This window comes from Protobothrops mucrosquamatus, unplaced genomic scaffold, assembly GCF_001527695.2.
Source record: "Protobothrops mucrosquamatus isolate PMUCROS unplaced genomic scaffold, P.Mucros_1.0 scaffold2, whole genome shotgun sequence".
NCBI classification, from domain to species: Eukaryota; Metazoa; Chordata; class Lepidosauria; order Squamata; family Viperidae; genus Protobothrops; species Protobothrops mucrosquamatus.
The window spans coordinates 3,889,797-3,914,989 of NW_015386389.1; the positions used below are offsets into that span (position 1 = coordinate 3,889,797).

Genomic DNA, 25,193 nt, shown 5'->3' on the forward strand with positions numbered 1-25,193 from the left:
TTGTAAGTGAATAAACTCATTCTGTACAAAAGTATATGTCTGTACACTAACAGTTGAATCTAAGTCATGCTCCATTTCCAACAAGGAGAAAATGTCCACCTTTGTCTAGTGTTCCAGTGTAAACCGTAACATCCAATTTACAAAAGGTCAGGCACTTTTATATGTCCCTAAACAAAAAATAGCAGAGATCAATAACATTTATTCAATTATTTTATGGAGCAAATGTATGGATGTCTATTGAGGAATCAGTTGTGTGATCTTTAAAATGGATGTTTAGAGTGCAGTTTTGTGGAACTCAGTATGGGTGCTTCTGAATTGAGCTACAGCTATGCTGAAGGCAGAGCCCTTGAAATTTTAAGAACCAACTGTCATGAAAAGATTGAGCAGGTTGTTCTCTTGGCTTAGACCAAAAAGAAAGAACTTATTTGTGTCTTCCAAGCTATTATTTAAAGCACAAGAAGGTGGAGAATGAAAAATAGGAGTAAATATGAAGGAGAAATAAAGAAAAGAAAGAGAGAGAAAGAAAGAGAGAAAGAAAGAGAAGGAAGGACAGAACGAAGGAAGGAAGGAAGGAAGGAAGGAAGGAAGGAAGGAAGGAAACCAAATAAGAAAAAGAGATAAATATCCTTCTTCTGCTGTCCTTTTGTACTGGACTGGGGGTCTACTCTTTTTTTGCTACAGCTGAAACCCAACTCAATCAATACAGGTTTTCTTGGATTCCCAACTACCTAGGTACCTTGCTGATCTATTCTCTTTTCTCTCTTGTACCTTGTAGGATACAATGAAAAAAGCATCAAAAATTTGAATATAATTTAAAGATTGTGGACAAAGGATGCTTACATTGTACTAGTGCACAGTCATCAAAATCAAGAGTGGAAATAGGAAGCTCTCAGCTTCTTAAGCGAGGAATAAAATTCTTATCTATTGGGAAAACTCAGGGATTGTAACCTGGGTAGGCTTGAAAGTTGTGTGCTTTGTCAAGAACCTTCAGACCCTTCCCTAAACAGACACAAGGCATAATTAAAGTCACTGTTTCCTACCCAAAGTTGAATGTCTTTACCATAATATTCCGTTCTTTGTTCTCTTTCTTTGCATGTGCTAGCAGCTATCCATCAAAACGGCCTCTCCATGAACCAGATGTTGATGGGCTTATCTCCAAATGTCTTACCTGGTCCGAAAGAAGGTGACTTGGCTGGCCACGACGGTGGGCATGACTCCAAAAGAATGCACATGGAGAAAGGTAGTGTTGTGGGGTTGAAGTTGTTGTGTTTCATTACACTCTGAGGAAGCATGCTTTTTATTCGTTCATATTCTGTTATCATTTGAGTGGTTCACAAGCAAGCAACGTTCACACAAAGGAGAGAGTGAGCACTCACTTCCTGTCTCTATCAAAGGATAACACAACTTCTCTGACGTGTTGGTGTAGTACATTAATTACAGCAACAATGGGGAAAATAAGTGGCAGGAATTATTTGATCGTGCTGTTATGAATAGAAGAAAAATGATTAAAATCTCACAATGAAACTCATATAGCAGAATAACAGCCCTTATCTTTCCCCACTTCTTAGATACTTGTTCTTTAGGAAATACAGTACTCAGAAATTATTTTCTGTAATTGGGGTGGATCTATGGTTGATCAAAGAAACAAGTCACTTAAATTCAGCCGGTGTGAGCTAACCATGGATGGCCATGTGTTGGGAAGGAACAGCAGCTAAATTGCTTAGCTCCTGCAACCCGCTAATAGTGTAAAATGAGACTGGTGGATAGCATCTAATTTATTTTAAATTTAATCAGCCATCCGACTGAAAATATATGAGCTAGATTAATGCATATTAGGACTTCTGTTGTTTATTATGCTACCTTATTTGGTTTGTGCAGGTGTGGATGCCTTTTTCTCTGATGGAAATATTAACCAATGCCTTTGTATGTAGAAAAGTTTACAGTTGCACAGTTTGAGAGGCTAATTTTGTGGGCTTGATATACGGATCTCTTTAAACAACCCCTGTGTACCAAGGGCAAAATCAACGAATAGGCATCCAGCCGAAATGCAACAGCTTGCTAATAAATGTAAAGCAAAAATCCCAATAACTGTTTCGGTGTAGAATTGCTGTAGCAATAAAGAACTGAAATGGAGGTGTTTTGTGGTCTAAGTTAATAGATACAAAAAGAAAGAAAGAAATAATAATAATAATAAAAAACAATCCAGATCTGTCTTACGCAACTACTGCGAGATATGGAAAGAGAATTAAAATCTGGACACTTTCATTCTGGACAGGTGGCATTTTTAATAAGATTACACTAAAAATTAATGAGAACAACATTTCTCTTATACAAATCATTAATTTTGGTTCATTGCACACACAGCCCGCCGTGGCTCTTTGCTTGCTTCCTGGACACGCAAGCGCTTAAATCCTGCAAAATGTTATCCAGGCTGAGAGGGTGATATAAAAGTGACTTGATTTCAATTTCAGAGAGAAGGTTTAGCTTCAGCCCATCTACGTTTAAATACAAATGCACCATCAAGTTAGGAATTTTGTAGAAAAACCAGCAAAACAGGTTTTCCAATGAAAGTTTTTTACTTGCTAACCATTTTTAAAAATGTTCCAATTAAATCATGTATTAACATAAAAAACCTGACTAGAGAATGAAAATTATTCCCATTTAATCTGTTGCATTTTTTTGTTCTTAAATGATTCTTGTTTAGGTCACAAATTTCTTCTGCTACCCATAACCTTACCTTCTGAAGTGGTGTTATTATTCAAGGGTGATCTAGATTTATAGGATATACTGAATTAAAAATGGGTTGTTTTTTTTTTGTCATGACTGCATTTATCACAGCTTCTGAGCCAGCCCTGTAACTTAGAGGCCAAACTTACGTGTTTCACTTAAAGATATTTGCAGAGATAGTTATTATCTGCTTACAGGCCTGTAGCTCAAATATGCAATTTTGTTTCTGACCGTCTTTAATCTTTCAAAGTCATTAATCATTATTACAGGTGGATAAATTAATGCAAAATAAATAGATGTAGGCATTTGCATCCTTACGATAGAAAATGCCTTGTCTGCATCGTTGTCTGTTTAAAAAAAAAAAACAGAGACACAGAGATAGATCTTTGAACATTAGTCATTATCCATTTATATATTACTCGGTTACACACACACACACACACACACACACACACACACACACACACAGAAAGAGAGAGAGAGATGCACATGAGACACATTGGAGCTAATCCATCAATTGGAACTCAAATGACTTTTAATAATTACAACTGGGAGGTCTTAGGAAAGCACCGTCTCCAGGAGAAGCCCTCTTCCCTTTTAAAATTTAATTAATTAAAAAGTAATGCAAAGGTATACATGAAGAGGCCATGAAAATGCTTGAAGACAGCAGATAGGGAAGGCCAGAAGGAGATGGCCCAAGTTGGTGGAAGATATTATTGGTGTTGCAGTCAATTATGTACACAATCTTATTTCTTATAAACAAAAATGGACCTTTTCCAGGGCATGCATTAGTCCTTTTTTCTGTCCTTCTGGACAGCAGATATAAGATATTAGACTATGTCTATGTGGCAAGATGGCAACAGAGGTCATGGGTCACATTCTTTTAAGCTGGCCCTACTATGAGCAAGCCAGATCTTGAAGGATATTCAAAGGTCTTCATTTTCTTACTTATGCTCATGTGCAACCAATCAAAATAGCAAATACAGTAGACAAGTTTAATAAATAATGTTTTATTTGTTAAGTTAACTTGATTGGTTAACTAAACATCAGTGCTACTATTGGTTAACTAAACTTCAGTGCTAGTTCAATGCTAGAAAGGATTGGGGTTTGTTCTTTGTTTATACACAGTAGCTTGCCCCGTCAGTGGGGTAGTTGTATTCTGCTTGATTAGATTGTTGTTTATTGCTTGTTTGTTTGTCTGGTGTTAATTCCTGCTTATCTGGGTATTGATTACTGGCAAGGAGGTGTTCTGCGTTTTATTTTTGTTTCCTTTTTAGCTTTTTCAATGCCGTGTAAATATTGTTTATCTCTATGTGTCTGTTGATGTTTAATTTCTATGAATACCAAGCTTCCCTAGCATTTTAGATTTCAGTCTCAATTGAAATTATGATTAAGACTGTCCATGTGTTGTGAATTTAAAGACTTTTCATCATTCCTTCTGACTGCTGGTTTATGTTCATGGATGTGTTTTCCTAGTCTTTTATCCGTTCGTCCTACAAAGTGGCTGTTACAATCTTTACACTGTATACTGTAGATCACTCCTATTGTTTCTTCTAGTGGAACATCTGGGAGAGTTGTGGTTTGTAGATGCTACATTAAAATCCCTGCTGTAACTCTGGAGAGTGATGATCCCATGGGTATTTCTCTGATATGTTGGTATATTTGTCCACTGAAAATAGATTGTGAAGCAGAGGTTGTAGAAGTGATTCTGAGTATTTCAATCTTAGTGTACTTGGATAGGTAAGGTGGTTATGCAGTATTGCTACCATGGACTTTTTCTTTAGCTCCAGTCTATGCATGTACAGTAAGGAGTACCGTGACATCAAATGAAACCATAATCTCATCTTCTTCTATTATTAGGTCTTAAGTGGTTTTCTTAAGTGATTTTCTTGAGTCACTGTGCAGGGGAGATGACAGAATATTTGATCCCCTCTATGAGATGTCCCCAGATGAAGAGGTATTTTGGGCTTGCGTAACAATAGACGCATGGAAGGAACAAATGGAGAGCAGCCCACTCCCTTCTAACACTGCAGATGTTTCCTAGCGAAGTAACAACATGTCTGCAAGCAAACAACCAAGCTCAGAGAGCACCAAGCATTCCACAGTTCAACCCAGAGATTCTCCACTGTTAGTAAGGTTTACTCTGTTCCACTCTACTCAAACATTCCAGAATATTATTAATTTACACTCTGTGATATACCTAAGAAGTTAAAAGCAATATGCATATGAATGATTTAAGGGCTTGGATGAGAGGAATATAGCTTTTTGCATTCACCAATAAAGCTGTGGATCAGCAAGGGTTTTGTTGAACTCCGTCAAATGGTTTCACTGATGGAACCAACCTTTGCTTGTTAGTATCCAGCTGCACAAAGTTTGAAATACTGTAAGTTCCATGTAATGTAATGTAGCCCAAGGTTAGATTGTGGTTAATGGGAGAAAACCTCTGGAATACATCTTACTATATATTGCTTACAGAAATAAAAGGAGGGAGAGATAAATTAAATGACAAAATGGATAAATGAATGGATAAATACAGGAAGCAGTTTCCAGTCTTTAAGAACAGGAGGTAATAAGCTAAGGGTTAGAATTGGGAAGTTCTTGGGAATTTAGCCAGTGGTTTATCATGGCATTCATGTTACATTTGGTCTGATCAGAGGATAGTTGAGATGTGCCTTTGAAATATTTCTGATCCTTCCATCCTTCCGAGATCAATAAAATGAGGAGCCAGATTGTTGGGGGTAATATGTTGACTCTGTAACCCGCTTAGAGAGGGCTGTAAAGCACTATGAAGCGCTATATAAATCTAGGTGCTATTGTGATTCATGAACATTTTCTAAAGACATATTTTGGGATGAGTAGGCATTAAACTATCTTTGTATTCAATAAGCTGTTGTCCTCCAATTTTGATTCCCTTTGGAGCGTCAAGAAATAAATATGGGAATGTTCAAGTTCCACATATAATCCATGGTTATATTATCTTTGTATTCTGCACTGCTAATGTAAATCCATAATTAAGATCATCTGTAATGTGGGGGAGTACCTCTGTAGGAAGCATTAGTCAAAGATCTGCAAAATCCAGAGCAGGTTGCATATTATCTGCCTGATGACATATTCTACAACACTTAACCAGCACCTTTGAAATTGTTGAATTTGCCTAACATCCGAACTGAAATTTCAAGCTAAAAACCAGAAGTTCAAGTCATTTCTTCACTGAGATTTTTTAACTGACTTCTAAACCATACACAGGCAGTTCTTCTTATGACCACTTTTTGCCATAGTTGTTAAGTGAATCCCTGCAGTTATTACGTTAGTAACACAGTTGCCATTATAACTTTAAACAGTCACTAAACAATCAAGAAAGTCAAAAAGAGACCAGCATGGCTGCACAAAGCTCTCTCTGACAAATTGAAAGACAAAAAGGACAAATACAAAAAATGGAAAGAGGGGCACATAACTAAGGCCAATTATCAGCAGACAGCCAGAACATGCAAAGATGAAGTCAGAAAAGCAAAGGCTCAGAACGAACAAAGACTTGCAACAGAAACCATGGACAATAAAAAAAACAGTTTCTTCCAACATATTAACAACAAAAAAAAAGTCAAGGAAACTGTAGGTCCACTAAAGAGAGAAGATGGCAAGGAAATAACAGGCAACAGGGAGAAAGCAGAGTTGCTTAACTCATACTTTGCATCAGTCTCCACCCAAAAAGAAAGCCCAACGTACCAAAAAAAAAAAAAACCACTGCAAAAGACAAACTAGAAACAAAAATTAAAATAAGCAATAAAATGGTAAGAGAACACCTATCCGACCTTGATCAATATAAATCACCAGGGCCCAACAGATTACATCCCAGAGTTCTGAAGGAGCTGGCAGATTTTATCTCAGAACTATTGCACCACATCTTTCATAAATCCTGGAGCACTGGGGAAGTACCTGAAGATTGAAATAGGGCTGATATGGTTCCCATCTTCAAGAAAGGGAAAAAAAACAGACTCAGGAAACTACAAACCAATCACTTTAACACCAATACCTGGTAAGATCCTGAAAAGATAATCAAAAAACAGATCTGCAAACAACTAGAAGCAAACAAAGTTATAACTAGTAGCCAGCACGGTTTTGATCCCTTCCAGCTTCTATTCTATTCTAGATTGTTCTTCAGCATAGATGTGTGACTACCCTAAGACTGACCAGAAGCAGTATGCTCTATTCAGACTTTCAGGAGAAAGAAGCACAAGAGATTGTGCCTTCACTGATTGGACAAAAGAGTCCAGTGATGGAATATTGTGAATGGGGAAGCAGGAATGCAAAGACCGTAAAAAGTATCTTTTATCTGTGGACAAAAGGAATTTTTATCAATGGGCTAAAAGGAATCCAAGTCTCTTCTTTCCAATGTTACTGCAGAGTTTGAGCTCCTTGTACTTTAAAATAAAGAAAAGTCTGTGGGTCACAAAAGACTAAGGAAAGTCCATTGAGATAAGTACAGGGATGAATGGCACCTTAGAGATTGCATCAGCGAGCGTTGTATTTATGTGTGTGCCTTTCCCCCCCTCCTAAATAGATATCTGTAGCTTAAGTCTTGTTCCAAATCCTGAATTAACCACTCATCCACAACACAAAAATCAGGAACAAGAGAGATGCTCTTTTGAGAAGATCTAGGCCAGGGGTAGGCAACATTGGCTCTTTTATGACTTGTGGACTTCAACTCCCAGAATTCCTGAGCCAGCCATGCTGAGGGGAAAGGGAGAGGTTTCCAAGCTGAGCCATGCTGGCTCAGGAATTCTGGGAGTTGAAGTCCACAGTCATAAAAGAGCCAAGGTTCCCCACCCCTGATCTAGGCCAAAGCTATGATCCAAAAATTATTAGCAGATCTTATGATTTAAGACTTTATGGTACTGAGTAAGAATTCAGTAGTACTGATATGAAACAGTAGTGGGCTTTGATGGAGAAACTCTGTATAGTTGGTGTATACTGAAGACTCTGAATTACAAATAAACTTAACTTGGTGCCCATATATAATAGTGCTCAAGATTTTCTGGAAATATTCATTTTCAGGCCATATCAAAAATCTTTATTATCAAGAATAAACTTGGAAACACAGAAAATAGTCTACTCCATTAATAGAATGTACCAAAATATATATCAAATTGTTGATGAACTAATTATTCGTTATCAATTATTCTTTTTGTAGAGCAGTGTGATGGCCTAGAGCACGGGTGTTAAACTCAATTTCATTGAGGGCCGCATCAGCATTGCGGTTGCCCTCAAGGAGCCGGGTGAGTGTGGCCAGGGTGGGTGTGGTCTACTGGGTGGGTGTGGCCAGCTCGGCCTTGTGTTTGACATGTCTGGCCTAGAGGGTAAGACCCTTGCCTCCCATTCGGAAGGTTAAGAGTTTGATCCTAGGCAGCAGCAGATGCTTCTCTATCACGGTGCAAAGAGAAAATATCTGCATAGGCATCAGGAAGGGCATCCAGGCCAGTAAATGCTCAGCTCCACCCCGAATCAAGGGATACAGGATCATAAAAAGAAAAAAAATCCTTTTGTATTGCCTTCTCCTGCTTGTATTTGCATAAGTGTATCCAGATGTGCACTTGCACACCAAAAGAAGTGTGTGTGTGTGTGTCTGTGTCTGTGTATGTGTGTATATATATGTCTTAAGTTTCGAATTTCAGAAGGGTGTAGCTGGCTGATGAGAGCTAAGGAGCTTGAAATAGCTATACCAGCTTCCCTTTAACTCTTTGTTAGCAATCCAAATTTAACACACACATACACACACACACACACACACACACACACATTCACTTGGCTGCCCATTGGTGGTTGCCTTATGTTGAGGGACACATAACATCCAACCTCTTTCTTGACCTTCCACCCAACATAGCAGAACACATTGCTGCATTGCTGCCTGATGCATTAATCCATGAAAAAGCCAAAGCAATCTTAACCATTGGTGACCAACTTTATTATGCCAGCTCACAGTTCAGAGCATCTTAGTGTAATTAAATGCATTGTCAGAAGATCAGTTATCTCCTCTGTAGATGATTACTATTGCAATTGGTCCAACTTCACACAGAAGGCGGATGAACTTTTCAAAGCTTTGTTTTTCTTTGGAGTTTCCTTCCCCCCTCCCCTCTTTAAATTTGACTTTTCTGATTAGAGCCTTCATACAGAGGCAGCTTGTATCTGATCATGAAACCATTCTGGACCATCTCACTGCAAGTTTTTGAACATGTTTGGATTGCCATTGTTATCAGCATCTTCCAGACCCAACAGAGAATACTGAAAAGTACAATTGTTTTAACTACTGTGAAATTGACATATGAAGCTGAAATCCAAAAGAAGCTTTCATGGGATTTTAAACACTATTTTCTTCCATATGCCATCCCAATTATTATTTAGATATTACATTCCTAATTTACTGTTAAGGTTGATTAGAATTCAAGCCTCTCCAAAGCATTGCAGCAAAGGTCTTGGGCTGTGGAAAACATTTTTATAAAATAATCCATTAATGCAGAGGAGTGCAACTAAATTAGTTAGCAATTTGCTGAGCATGAATTAATGAACAGAGCTTCTCCCAGTTCCCAGAGTTGTAATTTTCATAATAACCTCAGACCTTTATTTGGCAGGTTGTTTAGTTTTTTTTTTTTCGTTTGAAGGTTTTCATTAGTCTAATGAGGACTATACAAGGGCAAGCAGTCAGCACAATTTACATGGGGAAGCTATCATAATAAATGAAGCAATTTGAATAACATGCAAGGGTTTATGCAACACGATAAGAAGAGATGGCAGAGTGAGATTTAGAAGTAACCAATACATTAGACCAACTAATAACTGAAGTAATCCCAATAAAAGGCTTAAGCGAAAGGAATGAAATTAATGTTATATACAAAACTGTAATGATATGATCCATGATTCATTAGATTAATAAAAGTGTTCAATTGTTTTTAGTGCTTTCAGCTTTTAGACACTTTAATTAGGATTGCTCACCGGATCCACTTGGCTGAGTTGAGTTGGAGGCTGTTGGCTGGTTGGTTAGTTGTTTGTTTTTAATGGCTTTTCTGTTTTTCATCTTTTTTCATTTTTTTTAAATAACTGTAGCAGTCATTGAATTAACTCTGTTCGGTATGGAAATGCGCTGTGAAGATAGTATAATGGCTTGTTTCTTATTTATTTATTTATTTATTTGCAGAATTTTGGCCTGGTTGGCTCTAAGCAATATACAAAATCCTATATATAAAATTGTATTTGTCTTGAGTGTTTTTTTGATGCACCCTGTCGGCCCAAATATGGGAGAAAGAAATCTTTTTTCTTTTCTTTTTCTTTTGCCTGTATCAGCTCAATCTAGAGCCAACCAACAGGCAGCAGTCGCCAACTGCGACATCATTTATACATTTTTTTAGATTGCTAACAAAGAATAAAGGGAGAATTGGAATAGCTATTTCGAGCTTCTTAGCTCTCTTCAGCCAAACATACCCTTCTGAGATTCGAACCTGGGCTGCTTGCATGTTAGGCAGGGGTGTTAACCTCTAGGCCACAGGCTCTTTCTCACTTTGTCAGTTGTGTCAAGGAGGGAAGAGACAAGGGGAGGAGATTTACCTTGAGTGTTTTTTTGATGCACCCTGTCGGCCCAAATATGGGAGAAAGAAATCTTTTTTCTTTTCTTTTTCTTTTGCCTGCATCAGCTCAATCTAGAGCCATCCACAGGCAGCAATCGCCAACTGCGACATCATTTATACATGCAAGCAGCCCAGGTTCGAATCTCAGAAGGGTATGTTTGGCTGAAGAGAGCTAAGAAGCTCGAAATAGCTATTCCAATTCTCCCTTTATTCTTTGTTAGCAATCTAAAAAATGTATAATTGTATTTGTATATACAAATACAATACAGTGCATGGTGGGAGTAGAGTATTAGAATAGCATTAAAATTAGCACGACTGTCTAATCTCTGCTCTACTCTTTCTATCATTCTTCTTGGACGCCAGGAGAGATGGTGCTCTCCCACTTGCATTATGCCAGAGTAGGACCTTTTGAGGACCTTTTTGGACAAATGCAAAATATTTCAAAATGAAATCTTACAAAACAAACAAGCAAACAAATATTTGTATTTGAAGTGGGTATTTGCAATTTCTTCTTTAATTTAGATAGATAGATAGATAGATAGATAGATAGATAGATAGATAGATAGATAGATAGATAGATAGATAGATAGATAGATAGATAGATAGATAGATAAGATGTTGAGACTCTAGAAAGAGTACAGAGAAGAGCAACAAAGATGATTAGGGGACTGGAGGCTAAAACATATAAGGAACGGCTGCTGGAATTGGGTATCTCTAGTTTAATGAAGAGAAGGACGAGGGGGGACATGATAGCAGTGTTCCAATATCTCAGGGGCTGCCACAAAGAAGAGGGAGTCAAGCTATTCTCCAAAGCACCTGAAAGCAGTACAAGAAGCAATGGATGGAAACTAAGCAAGGAGACAAGCAACCTAGAACTAAGGAGAAACTTGCTGACAGTTAGAACAATTAATCTGTGGAACAACCTGCCTCCAGAAGTGGTGAATGCTCCAACACTGGAAGTTTTTAAGAAGAAACTGGACAGCCATATGTCTGAAATGGTGTAGGGTTTCCTTCCTGAGCAGAGGATTGGACTTGATGACCTCCAAGGTCCCTTCCAACTTTATTATTATTATTATTATTATTATTATTATTATTATTATTATTATTATTATTATTATTATTATTATTATTGTTGTTGTTGTTGTTGTTGTTGTTGTTGTTGTTGTTATTATTATTATTATTAGCAGACAACTGGATGCACACAAAGAAAGCGATCGGCAAAAAGAAGGGGGAAGGGAGAACAGCAGCTTTAGAAATTAGATGTGTGATAGCAGACAGCGGTGTATGCACGAGGGAAGGGATTGGAGGAAGGAAAGTGGATAAGGGAACAGCAGCCTTAGAAACCACCAAGGGAACAGCAAATGCATGCCTTTTAAGAGTAAAACAATTAGGGACATTGGATGGACCGATGACTAGGTCCAGGAGCCGTGCGCAAAGCCGGTCGATGTCATAAAAAGGGGACTCCCATTGACTTGCTTCCATGCTCTGATGATGTTGGCAGTGCTGGCCGACGAAAGCTCAGCATTTTTATTAAACAATTTCTAGTTTGATATTATCCTGGTGCTCGTATTTATTTGTTTTTTACTGCATGGCTTTACCCAGAATTTGAATTTTTAACGTAATTATAGACATACATATATATGTATGTATGTATATGTATGTCTATAATTACGTTAAAAATTCGAATTCTAGATAAAGCCATGCAGTAAAAAACAAATAAATACGAGCACCAGGATAATATCAAACTAGAAATTGTTTAATAAAAATGCTGAGCTTTCGTCAGCATATATATATTTTCTGAGGTTTTCGCGGGTGTTTGTATGGACTGCTTTATTTTTTTAAAAGGTTTACCATATTTATATCATTACCACATCTCTATTTCTACCCACACCTAGTACTATGCAAATCACATCTCTAATTAAACCCTACTCTGCTTCTTCAGATAAATGTAGACTTTCTCTCCTTTAGAAACTCTGATTTTTTTCCCCTTGGCTCAGATACCAAGGATCCATTCTTGCTAATATCAGCTGCATCCTACCTTGGTCTTAAGTGGCCCATAGCAGCGGAAGCAAATCAGCCAACAAGGCTCCTGGTGCCAGATTAAATAGTTGGATGAGTGACCACTACAGCAAATAGGACAGAAATGTACAGTTACAGAATAGGTGGAACCTAGCTCAAAAGCAATAACTGTGTGAGCGATCTTGGAGTCCCAGTGGACAATCACTTAAATATGAGCCAGCAGTATACTGCAGCTACCAAAATGCCAATACAATCCTTTGCATTAAGAGAGGGATAGCACTTAGCAATAGCACTTAGACTTATATATCGCTTCACAGTGTTTTACAGCCCTCTCTAAGCAGTTTACAGAGTCAGTATATTGCCCCCAACAATCTGGGTCCTCATTTTACTGACCTCGGAAGGATGGAAGGCTGAGTCAACCTTGAGCCGGTGAAAATCAAACTGATGAACACGCAGTCAGCAGAAGTTGCCTGCAGTACTGCATTTTAACCACTGCATCACCACGGATAGAATTAAGATCACGTGAAGTGTTACTACTGCTTTATAATACCTTGGGAAGACCACACTTGGAATACTGCATCCAGTTTTGGTCACCAAAATATAAAAAAAGATGTTGAGATTCTGGAAAGAGTGCAGAGAAGAGCAATAAAAATGATTAGGGGGCTGGAGGCTAAAACATATGAAGAACAGTTACAGGAATTGGGTAGTTTAGTGAAAAGAAGGAACAGGGGTTACATGATAGCAATGTCTCAATATTTGAGGGATTGCCACAAAGTAGAGGGGATCAACTTATTTTCCAAAGCACCTGAAGGCAGGACAAGAAGCAATGGATGGAAACTGATGAAAGAGGAAAAGCAACCTAGAACTTAAGAGAAATTTCCTAACAGTGAGAGCAATCAACCAGTGGAACCACCTGCCTCCAGAAGTGGTGAATGCTCCTACACTGGAAGTTTTTAAGAAGAGATTGGACAGCCATTTCTCCAGAATCATATAGGGTCTCTTGCTTGAGGTTGGACCTTCCAAGGTCCGTTCCAGCTCTGTTATTCTGTTATTCTATTCATTAGATGAATTGTTTTCACTTTCTTTTTTATTCCTCCTCTTCTTCTGGATTTCACCACTGAACCGTATAAGATACTTTGTTGGATCTGACCAGAAATGAAGATGTTTTAATTTCACCATGTTTGAGAATCTTCCCGGTCTGGTCCAACAGCTGCATTTAGTCTCTAAGAAGCTTTGTGGGATGAGGGGTTCCCCTCCCAGTTTCCAAACAGTCAGCACAACTTATCTTGGGATAAGGGTGAGTGATATGTCCTACTCGTATGCTTTTTTGTCATGCCTCATATACAAAGAAGATAACCAGAACCAACAAGAGTCTTGCCAGTAGCAATTCTGGCTCCTGTAAAGGAAGTTGCTTCTAAATAGCTCCTTAGAAGCTATTTTGTGAGTGAATACTGAGAGAGTAATGTTTGTCAGACACAGACTATGGACTGCAGGAGAGGCTGAGTGGGTGTCAAGTAGAAACCCAGTGACACTAACAGATGTGACAGAAGTGAAGGAGACTTTCTGAATTCTCCTAATGAACTTTCGGGAAGACAGTCTTACAAGGCTTAACTCTAAAAATTATTTTCGCTATTATTTTCTCGTCAGCCCTAATTATTCTCTTTTAATTGGCCAGCCGGTGATGGATTGGCAAACAGACTTGCCGTCAGCAAAAGACCAAGAGAAACTTCAAATAAAATTACAAGATGGCTTCACTGTCAGGCCCTTGGTAGGACAACAGGACTAGGATATGACCTCCGAATCTGGCGTGCTTTGTATATTGTTATATTTCAGCAACAATGATGTCATCGTTGCTCCAGGAAAGCTACAGAGATAAATTTACCCATATGTGGACCTTTAGATAGTGCTGATATATAACATGATCAATATCTGCTTTTAATTACAGCAAAGCAGGCGGGTGCTATCTGCAGCCATCATCATCCCCATGCATGCAATATCTTTCCTAAGCACTACGTGACAAAAGACATTTGTAATTATATTTACTTCTGAAGGATTATGGCTCATAGTTAAACCAAGAGAGGCATCTTGTCATTTTCAGAATCTGTTAAAGGTGACAGAATCTATTTTTCTGCCAACTTGTGAAGACCAGGCAGAGAGCAAATTTGCTGTGGTCAGCTAAGTGTAACCACTGAGCAGGAAAGTGAATTTAATAATGCATTATTGTTCTTCAGTGAAGGTGAACTGTTACAGCGCCTTTGTTACCACGGACTTTGCCTGTGCTTAGGTTTCCAGATGCCGTGCAGATTACCTGATTAAAATCTCTAATGCATGATAAAATAAACCAAGTAGGATTTGGTATTAACATAAACACATCAGGTTTTGGAGGACTGTGGCACTAAAGCTAATTGGAAGTATTTACTACTTCGTTATACAATGCACATTCGCAAATAAGTTTTTATGACAGGGAAGGCTAAATGAGAAGAAACTGTAAATTTACGAGGCTTGCAGCTAGGTTGTGATTTATTTTTTTTTAGATAAGGTGGAAAAAAATGAACTGGTTTTGGTGGCACACCAAGTTTCTGAACTGAGCATCAGGTCTTTTTAAGTCGGTAGCAGGCAGATGAAAAAGCATAAATGGTTTGGCAAGATATTTTGGTTTCTGGCCAGCTTCTTTCCATCTTTTGTGAAACACTTCCTTTCCAATCCTCGTTTGGAAACTGAGTCTTATAATAGTTTTTCTAATGCAGATTATTATCCCAGCTTATTTCTGGATATGCCATTGCTTGGGATCATAGCGACTACATTCACATATAGAAAGACAGACCAATGAAATTACTTCTGTGGCTTATTCATGTCATCTCAGGATCCAGAGAGTGTTCAGACACACATCTCCATGTCTACAGTTTCAGGATCCCCCAAGACTAGGCATGAATTAATTGGTAGATTCCCAGAGACTTGGATAGAACTAACCTTACTGAAATTGAGAACTGATGACCATCACAGAGAATGCTAAACACGTCTCTTTACAAATCTCTTTATCCCACAGGTGCTTTTTCACAAGGCGACTGGACTTCCTTGTTGTTGTTTTTGAATATGTTTCATTTCTCATCCAAGAAGCTTCTTCAGCTCTGACTGGGTGGTGGGGAATGGAAGGATTTATACTCCTTGCAGACAGCTGGTCATTTGCATTCTGCATTCTGCATTCCAAAAAAATGCAAGTGACCAGCTGTCTCTAAGGAATATAAATCCTTCCACTCCCCACCATCCAGTCAGAGTTGAAGAAGCTTCTTGTATGAGAAGCGAAATGTCTTCAAAGAAAAACAAGAAAGTCCAGTTGCCTGGTGAAAAAGCACCTTTGGAACAACCATGTCCTGGATGACTGAGAATCTCCATAGACACTTTTCTCTTTACATTAGCCATACCTTTCAATTTTTTTTTCTCAGCCTGAATCTTTTTGCTTTCTTTTTTCTTCAATACAATTGGCTTTATTTCTTTTCTTTTTCTTTTTTCACATAATCCAACTGTAATAATAGAGCTGTTCCATAAACCGTGGAGAAGGTGGCACTTTTAGGCCCAATGCTGCAATTCTTTAATTTTTTCCCTGCTGAGATTCTGAATGCAATTTCTCCAATAATATGGGCTTTGTCCTTCTTTCTGGGAGAAAGGCATTTATTAAACAATTTCATATTAGGTCTTATAAGAATGCGAGCATGGCATACGAACACATGTTGTGGAATTAAATTCAATGGAAGGGGCACCTGTCACAAATATAACTCCAGAGAAAGGAAGGTCAACATCCAAGCAGAAAGAAGGAATTGTAAAATAAAGTTTGAATTTAGAACTATTAGTAGAATAAGGTGTGAAAAATGTTTTTCTTTTTAATTTTGCAGTATAAAACAAGACAAAGCAATACTAGTCTAGGAAGAGAGCTACCAAATTTTTCCATGACAGGTAGATGGGTAGATTATAAACAACAGAGGCTTTCATTTTTTTGTTTCATTGTGCATTCACTTCCACCTGAACTTCATGAAAGTCAGGGCTTAATTAATAAATGCATCATAAAATAATTGCCCCATTGTTTGTTAAAGAGGAACATCTCATTTACAGACCATTATAATCCTTCTAACTAACCTCTGTTATTTTTGAAATCACAAAAACAACAACAAAGCAAGGCAAGGTTAAACAAAGCAAGAGCCTCGCAAATAACGTTGTCAAATTTCTAATCTGATGTGAAATCTGGTTGCATCGAGCTGGGTGAAAAATAAGACAGACAGCCGGTTATTTCTTACAATGTTCCTTCCACCGGTGCTAGTTTAGAAGCAGCATATTATCTTTGTGATACCTAAGCCTTCTGATTTGTGCAATGTTTATGCTACCCATATTTGCAAACATTTTAAAATGACCTTTTTCTCAGGGCGGTTCCCCCCCCTCTCCCCCTCCGATCCCCTTTCAAAACTAAGGCAAAAAGGTTAAACAAAGCAGGAACCCAACAAAACAGCCTACTCCAATTTGTAATCTAATGCCAGGATCTGCCGTTTGCTTTACAGAATTACAGCCGTTCAGTGTAAAACAGATGCAGAATACTTGATACTGTTGCCCTGCCATAATACAAATGACTTGATTTTTTACTAGGTGGATAGCATTTCCTGTGTTCCTTAAGAAACTCCAGAAACCACAGATTAGCCAAGTGGAAAACCCTGGTCAACTTCTCGGCCGTGACCTTGGCAGTCATTCAGAAGGAAATTTGTAGTGTGAAATGTTTCTCAGCTGACTGTGCTAGCTTGCTCCAAAGAACAATTTGAATTTCTTGACGCGACAGATAGACTGTCTGACCACTCTGTTGCTTTGATCCTTCACTGAGAATGCCTGAGTTTCTCATTGAAGCATTTATTGACTTATTTATTGAACACGGGGCCGCCCGTTTTATCCAAGCACACTGGGCAGCACCCAAATAAAAGCAACAATTGAAATCCATAACTTCAAAAAAAGTGTCATAAAATATATAATAATAATAATAACAACAACAACAACAACAACAACAACAACAACAATAATAATAATAATAATAATAATAATAATAATAATAATAATAATAATAATAATAATAATAATAATAGCAGTTGAGGCCCCTAAAAATCTTGGATCAGCAGAGAGTCTGCAACCACGTTGGAAGTCCATCAACACCTGGAGGAATAGGAAGGTCTTTGGCGAAGGACAATAAGGTTGGAACTGTCCATATTTTGTAGGAAGCTGTTCCAAATCAAATCCAGTGAAGGTGTACTTTTAAAAATCCACAACCAATATTGTTCCATCAATAAGACTTGATGTCCAAACTGGTAGAGAAGAAATTATCAGGGCGCGGCGATCCCACAAGTAACTTCATCCCATGTCATGTAGGGCATTAAATGTCACAACCAACACCTTGAATTACACCCTGTAGCCTATTGTGAGCTAAGGGCAGCCACATATAGAGTATATTGCAATACTATAGCCAAGAGGTGAGTAAGGGAAAAGTAACTATTAAAGGTGATGTTAGAACTGATCTAAAAACATGAGCCATGGGTGCACAGTGGTTAGAATGCAGTACTGCAGGCTACTTCTGCTGACTGCCGGCTGCTTGCAGTTCGACAGTTCGATTTTCACAAGCTCAAGGTTGACTCGGCCTTCCATCCTTCCAAGGTTGGTAAAAATGAAGACCCAGATTGTTGGGGGCAATAGGCTGACTCTGTAAACCACTTAGAGAGGGCTGTAAAGCACCGCGAAGCGGTATATAAGTCTAAGTGCTATTGCTATTGCTGTTGCTACAACTGGTGCACAAAATGTAATTGTGCAAAGCCTTCCTGGCCATGACTGCCCCTTTTTCTTCAAGCAAGAGCTTAGTGTTATTATGAACCCCTGGAGTATTGTGCACCAAGTCTGTCTGGGAACTGTTACTGTTACAGCCTGTTACTCCATTCAGAATCCCCTTGCCTGTCTGCCTTCCTACCTACTTATCTACCTGTCACATTTATATAGCCATCCATCTCACAGTAAAGTGAATCTAGGCAGCTTTACAATAAAAACAATCAAGATGTTAAAACAACTACAATTAAAAGGCAACAACAACAACATTAGTAATAAGAAAATTGATGTTGAAAACAATGCACCCATCCATCTCACCATTGCCTTGAGCTCCCCGGCGGGCTTTAAATCAGACATGTCAAACACAAGGCCCGGGGGCCGGATGCGGCCTGCGAAGTGGTTTCATGTGGCCCGCGAAGCCATCCTGGAAACAGTGAGGGAACGGTCCCCGCTGCCTCGGCCCTGGCCCAGGCCAGCCGGGAGCCAATGTACAATTTTGTGGTGGCCATCTATGCTGAAACACATTCAGTCTTAGCTCCACAAGGCCATCCAGAAACAGCGAGGAACCAGTCCCTGCTGTGTCGGCCTCGCCCCCTGGGTGCATGCTGGGGAGGTGTCACCCTTTGTGAGGAACGAAGAAATGGACCATGCCTTGGCGCTTGCCCCGGTCCCACCCCCTTCTGCCAGAGACCCTCAGATCTGTCCCACTCCTGCCCAGGCCCCACAGGCACCCTTGACACGAACGATGTAGAGCTGGCCATGCTCACCCAGTAGGCCACACCCACTCCATCCACGCCCACCCAGTAGGCTGCACCCACACTGGCCACACCCACCTGCCCCCCCGAGGGCAACCACAATGCTGATGCGGCCCTCAATGAAATTGAGTTTGACATCCCTGCTTTAAATAGCTATGTTGTAAGGGACTCCTGGACATGAGGCCAACTTCACTGGGTAGGGGAATGACACTTTACAGAGTGGATGGCACAAAGAAAAGAGCCGTGTCCTGGGTCTTGCTAGATCAGTGGTGGTGAACCTATGGCATGGGTGCCAGAGGCGGCACTCAGAGCCCTCTCTGTGGGCACGCGTGCCGGCGCCCCAGTCCTAGGCCTTCAGCTGGGTTTTATAAAACCTTTTTGCTTTAGGCCTCTGCCGCCATGTGCAAAAAAAAAAAAAAGGTTCAATCAGTCAATTTCAACTTCTCGGGAAAAAAAAAATCTTGCAAAGTTGGAATTGATTGATTGAACTTTTTAGTCCCACCCAGTCTGCCATTACCACTGCAGCCACGCCCAGCCAATGGGCCACACCCACCTGGCACTCGACGATACATAATTGAGTTTGGGGTTGTAGTTTGGGCACTCAGTCTCTAAAAGGTTCGCCATCACTGTGCTAGATGAAACTCATTTACAACATGTTCGGGCCTAATGTAATCAGTGGAGAAAGTCCTTCAGATAACCTGCCAAATAATGGAAAATCACCAAACATGGGGGGACTCTAAAGACCACAGCTGCTCAGTTTTGTCAGGGATCTGGAAGAGGAAGCTAAATGTTCCTGAACAAAAACATAGACACTGTGCAAAGTGCATATTACGTAGTGCATTCAAATTATTATGAATACATAATTATACATGATTATACAGTATATAATGGGGGCACGCGATGGCTCAGTGGTTAAGAAACTGAGTTTATCAACTGGAAAGGTGACAGTCTAGGTTCGAGACCCGAGCACCATGCACCTGAGTGAGCTCCCGTCCAGCTTCTGCTAACCTAGCAGTTCAAAAACATGAAAATGTGAGTAGATAAATAGGTACCATGGAAGGCAACAGCGTTCCGTGTTTCACTGCACCCTCTCTGCTGCGGGGTGATGTCATGCTGGCTACATGACTGCGGAAATGTCTTCAGACAATGCTGGTTCCCTTGGCTACGAAACGGAGATGAACACTGCCCTCTATAGAGTGGACCACGATTGGACAGGCGAAACCTTTACCATTACCTATACATAATGCATTATTATTAACATATAAGAATCTTGATGATTATTATGGTGAGAAAGTTTGTTCTGGGAGGGACGAAGCAACCACGTCTCCCATAAGGCACCACCTACTTCCTACTTTGGTGTCCCATTATCGGAGTTCTCCAGACTGAGCCCAAGGCACGAAGCGCATTGCTGATAATGTTCAAAAGGACAGATCTGGCTGCCCAGAAATTTTTATCAAGCTCCCATATTTCCTCCCTTGGCTGAGCTATTAAAGGTGGTTAAAACTACGAATTTCTTCCACTTCTGTTGGTTGTAAATATATTCTAATTGTTTGCTTTGATATTTTTGAGCACTGTGGCCAAAAGATATTTTTGTTAGCAGTCTTGAACATTTTGCAAGATTTAGAGGAACTCCAGGGTTTTCTCCTTTAGTTCTGAATTAAGTTCCTTTGGGGATCCTTCAAGATGGAAAGATGAGGAAGAAATCAAATTGGGATTTTGATAACACAGGAAATTCTGCCCAGGTAGTTCCCAGGAAACATTGGGCTGTAAGCCTTTTGTAGAGTGGACTGTGCTGAAAAATCTCAAAAGTATAATAGATTCTCACTGTTCCTACCTTTATCAAACTTCATTTCAAACCCTGTAAAAAGTTTCTCATCTCTGTTTAGCCTTTTCATGATGTCTCAGATCTCAAAATCTGTAGTATACAATAAATGTCACATTTTTCTAGGGATTCTTAAAACAGCAAAATATTTCCTGATTCAAATTCACTGATTCTGTTACTCTTACCCCCCCCCCCCTCTCTCTCTCTCTCTCACACACACACACACACACACACACACACACACCTATCTTTAATATTTCTAGTAAAAATTAAGTTTTCAGGAAGAAATCTGAAATAGAAATAGAATAGAAAATAGAAATAGAAATAGAAATAGAAAATCTAAAATAGAAAATAGAAATCTATTTTACCTGTTTCTTCACACTGAAAGGGCCATAGCAGAGTAGCAGGTGTCACTTCATATATAAAATTCCAGATTTATGGCATTTGAAGTACAATATCTATCTATCTATCTATCTATCTATCTATCTATCTATCTATCTATCTATCTATCTATCTATCTATCTATCTATCTATCTATCTATCTATCTATCTATCTATCTATCTATCTATCTATCTATCTATCTATTTTTCCCACCCAATATATGGTGGGAAGGTTCAAGGATAACTTTGAGCCAAGGAACAAATCCTGAACTATTGTAAATATTTTGGTTACAATCCTAAGCAAAGTTTTGATGCAATCTCGGGGCCCAACATATAGGTCTTATGTTAGCCAGTGTTTGTAAGCTAACAGTTCTTTCAGAAAATACATAGACATATCTTCAGATCTCTGCAGATACAATATTTAGAACATCTTACTAAAGATATACACTCCCTCCCCTTTTTATCCTATTTACAAAATGAAAAGTGAGCTGCAAACTTAACATGCTACACCTACCCTGAACATTAGACGCTTCATTCAAAGGCAAGGAAGATACTCTTTTCCAAATTCTACCTCTTGAGTTATAACTCTCCCCCCCCCTCCACTTGTCTTGCAATTTCTAGCAGTCTTTATGTTGCTCATTTTCAAGAAATTGATTTTCAAACACATTCTGGAGGGGGGGAAAAACCCCTTAAACTGAAATACAAGTGGGTTTAATTATCCCAGAAACACCCCAGCGTAGCCAGCCCAGGAAAATGAGAAAAATGTGCATGTAACAGTTGATCTTTAAGTTGCCTTCTTTGCATAACAATGAGACAACACATGTTCGGTATTATAGGAAGTGCTTAAAAATGACCTTAAGATTTGTTTTCAGAGGGCATTCGCTCTGTAAGATAATTCCATACATGACTGACTTTACAGAGTCATCCTTTCCTTATTCTTTTTTTTTTAAAATAAAGACAATATAGGCAATGCCCCATTGTAAGACTGAATGTAATAAGCTGGATTTGTTTTCTTTCCTGTAGATTCAAGAGAGGAAGCAATCTGACTATTTCTGGAACTCTGGACCACTGTTTCTCAACCTTGGTAGCTAGAAGATGCATGGACATCAACTCCCATATGGCTGGGAACTCTGGGAACTGAAGTCCACACATCTTTAAAGTACCAAGGTTGAGAAGTTCTAGAAAATAGTCCTATATTTATTTATATGCTGCATTTCAAAGGGGAATACAGTGTTCTCTGCATTATAATGCTGGAGGTCAGTAAATAACTGACAGTTATAATTTCTTGCCTCATAAGGGATATACATATACATAAATGCATAGGTACAGTATAGGTGGTCCCTTGTTCAATAGTAGCAACTCTGAGAGGGATCTTGGAGTCCTAGTGGAAAATCACTTAAATATGAGCCAGCAGTGCCAAAAACGCATTAACAGAGGGATAGAGTCAAGATCACGTCAAGTATACCACTTTATAATGCCTTGGTAAGGCCACATTTGGAATACTGCATCCAGTTTTGGTCACCACCATGTAAAAAAGATGTTGAGACTCTAGAAAGAGTACAGAGAAGAGCAACAAAGATGATTAGGGGGCTGGAGGCTAAATCATATGAAGAACGGTTGCTGGAATTGGGTATGTCTAGTTTAATGAAAAGGAGGAGTAGGGGTGACATGATAGTAATGTTCCAATATCTCAGAGGTTGCCGCAAAGAAGAGGGAGTCAAGCTATTTTCCAAATCTAAAGGCAGGACAAGAAGCAACGGATGGAAACTAATCAAGGAGAGAAGCAATCTAGAACTAAGGATAAATTTCCTGACAGTTAGAACAATTAATCAGTGGAACAACTTGCCTCCAGAAGTTGTGAATGCTCCAACACTGGAAGTTTTAAAGAAGAAATTGGACAACCATTTATCTGAAATGGTATAGGGTTTCCTGCCTGAGCAGGGGGTTGAGTTAAAAGACCTCCAAGGTCCCAACTTTTCTATTCTATTCTATTCTATTCTATTCTATTCTATTCTATTCTATTCTATTCTATTCTCTCTTCCATATTGTCTACTCTACTCTACTCTACTCTACTCTACTCTATTCTATTCTCTCTTCCATATTGTCTTGATACAAAGTGGTACATCTTTGAGTTAATCTTGTGGTTGGCTCAAAAGCTACAGCTGTTGCAAAATGCCATAGCCAAGTTGCTAAAGAGGGCTGCCCACTTCAACATATGACCACTGTTTTGAGAGTTTGAGATTCATGCAATGATCCCAAAGCCTTACACATCTAAAGAAAGGCACATAAGTTGTAAGATTGTATGAGCTGCCATCTGGAAGGGGCTCAACCTACCATTAGGAAACTCGAGAGTGGGAATGGTAACTACAACAAACCAGTTGTGGACATTCCTCCATGTTCAGAGATAATTTACTAAGCCTTTTAAGCTTTTGATGCCAGCTGAAGACTTAACTGTTTATCCATGCATTTGGTTGAATTGGTTCAGTGGTGCCCTCTGCTCAGGATTGGTACTCTTCTGTATTATCACTGCTCAAATGTTTTTGAGCGTCTTCTTTGAGAGGGATTTTAAATTTTGAATTAACTGTGCTTTCATTATTGAATTGCTTTGGGATCTGTTGTTTGTTGTTTCATGTTGGAAAAATGGGCTGGAAAATTATAGATAAATGAGTAGAAAAGATGAATCCTGGAGAGGAACAAAAATATCTGACAAGGTTACTCTAGAATTAAAAGTTGAAGGGAGTTCTTGCATTTTTGAACCACTTTCCTCAGCGATAGCAGTATTTTTATGGGTGGGCTCAAAAATATTGATTAATTAGAATCCATAGCTCAGTGGATCTATTCTAACTCTCTGAATTTATCTTCATTTCCAGTAGACAAGCTTTCACTTCCCATTCTAGAGTATCAAGGTATAAAGTAGCTTAATTTTTCCAATCAGGTTTTTTTTTTTTAATGTCATTGGTAAGACTGTCATTTTAAGCAGATTCTGACTGAAAGACTAAGATAGAAATATGGGATGAAATTCCTGTCTGACATACACATGACTTTGGAAAAAGATTACCGTTCTCTTAGAATATGAAAATATGAGCCAGCCGTGTGCTGCAGCTGCCAAAAAAGCCAACACAGTGCTAGGCTGCATTAACAGAGGGATAGAATCAAGATCACAGGAAGTGTTAATACCACTTTACAATGCCTTGGTAAGGCCACACTTGGAATACTGGAATACAGTTTTGGTCACCACGATGTAAAAAAGATGTTGAGACTCTAGAAAGAGTACAGAGAAGAGCAACAAAGATGATTAGGGGATTGGAGGCTAAAACTTATAAGGAACAGTTGCTGGAATTGGGTATGTCTAGTTTAATGAAGAGAAGGACGAGGGGGACATGATAGCAGTCTTCCAATATCTCAGGGGCTGCCACAAAGAAGAGGGAGTCAATCTATTCTCCAAAGCACTTGAAGGCAGGACAAGAAGCAATAGATGGAAACTAACCAAAGAGAGAAGCAACCTAGAACTAAGGAGAAACTTCCTGACAGTTAGAACAATTAACCAGTGGAACAACCTGCCTCCAGAAGCTGTGAATGCTCCAACACTGGAAGTTTTTAAGAAGAAACTGGACAGCCATTTGTCCAAAATGGTATAGGGTTTCCTGCCTGAGCAGGGGGTTGGACTTGATGACCTCCAAGGTCCCTTCCAACTTTATTATTATTATTATTATTATTATTATTATTATTATTATTATTATTATTATTATTATTATTATTATTATTATTATTATTATTATTATTATTATTATTATTAATATGCAGTTTGAGGAAACCCAAAGATGCATTTCAAAAGACAACGGGACTTCCTTGCGATTTTTTTTCCTTGAAATGTTTGACTTCTCATCCAAGAAGTTTTTCAAGGAAAAGCCAAGAAAGTCCAGTTGCTTATTGAAAAGAAACTTTGGGGACAACCATGACCTGAAGGATTGAGAATCTCCATAGACAGTTTGAGGAAAGTTGACTAGAAATGCATTACAAAGACTTTAAGAGCTA

At 38.9% G+C, this 25,193-nt stretch overlaps 1 protein-coding gene across 1 annotated transcript in view; it reads left to right on the plus strand.

Annotated features, from left to right (window-relative positions):
* DACH1 (dachshund family transcription factor 1) overlaps window positions 1–25,193 on the plus strand; it is a 171,833-nt gene that overhangs the window by 93,759 nt on the left and 52,881 nt on the right. The window contains exon 6 of the mRNA XM_015832337.1: window positions 1,106–1,240. Within this exon, the coding sequence (XP_015687823.1) occupies window positions 1,106–1,240 (135 nt within the window). The remainder of the gene's footprint in view (window positions 1–1,105; window positions 1,241–25,193) is intronic.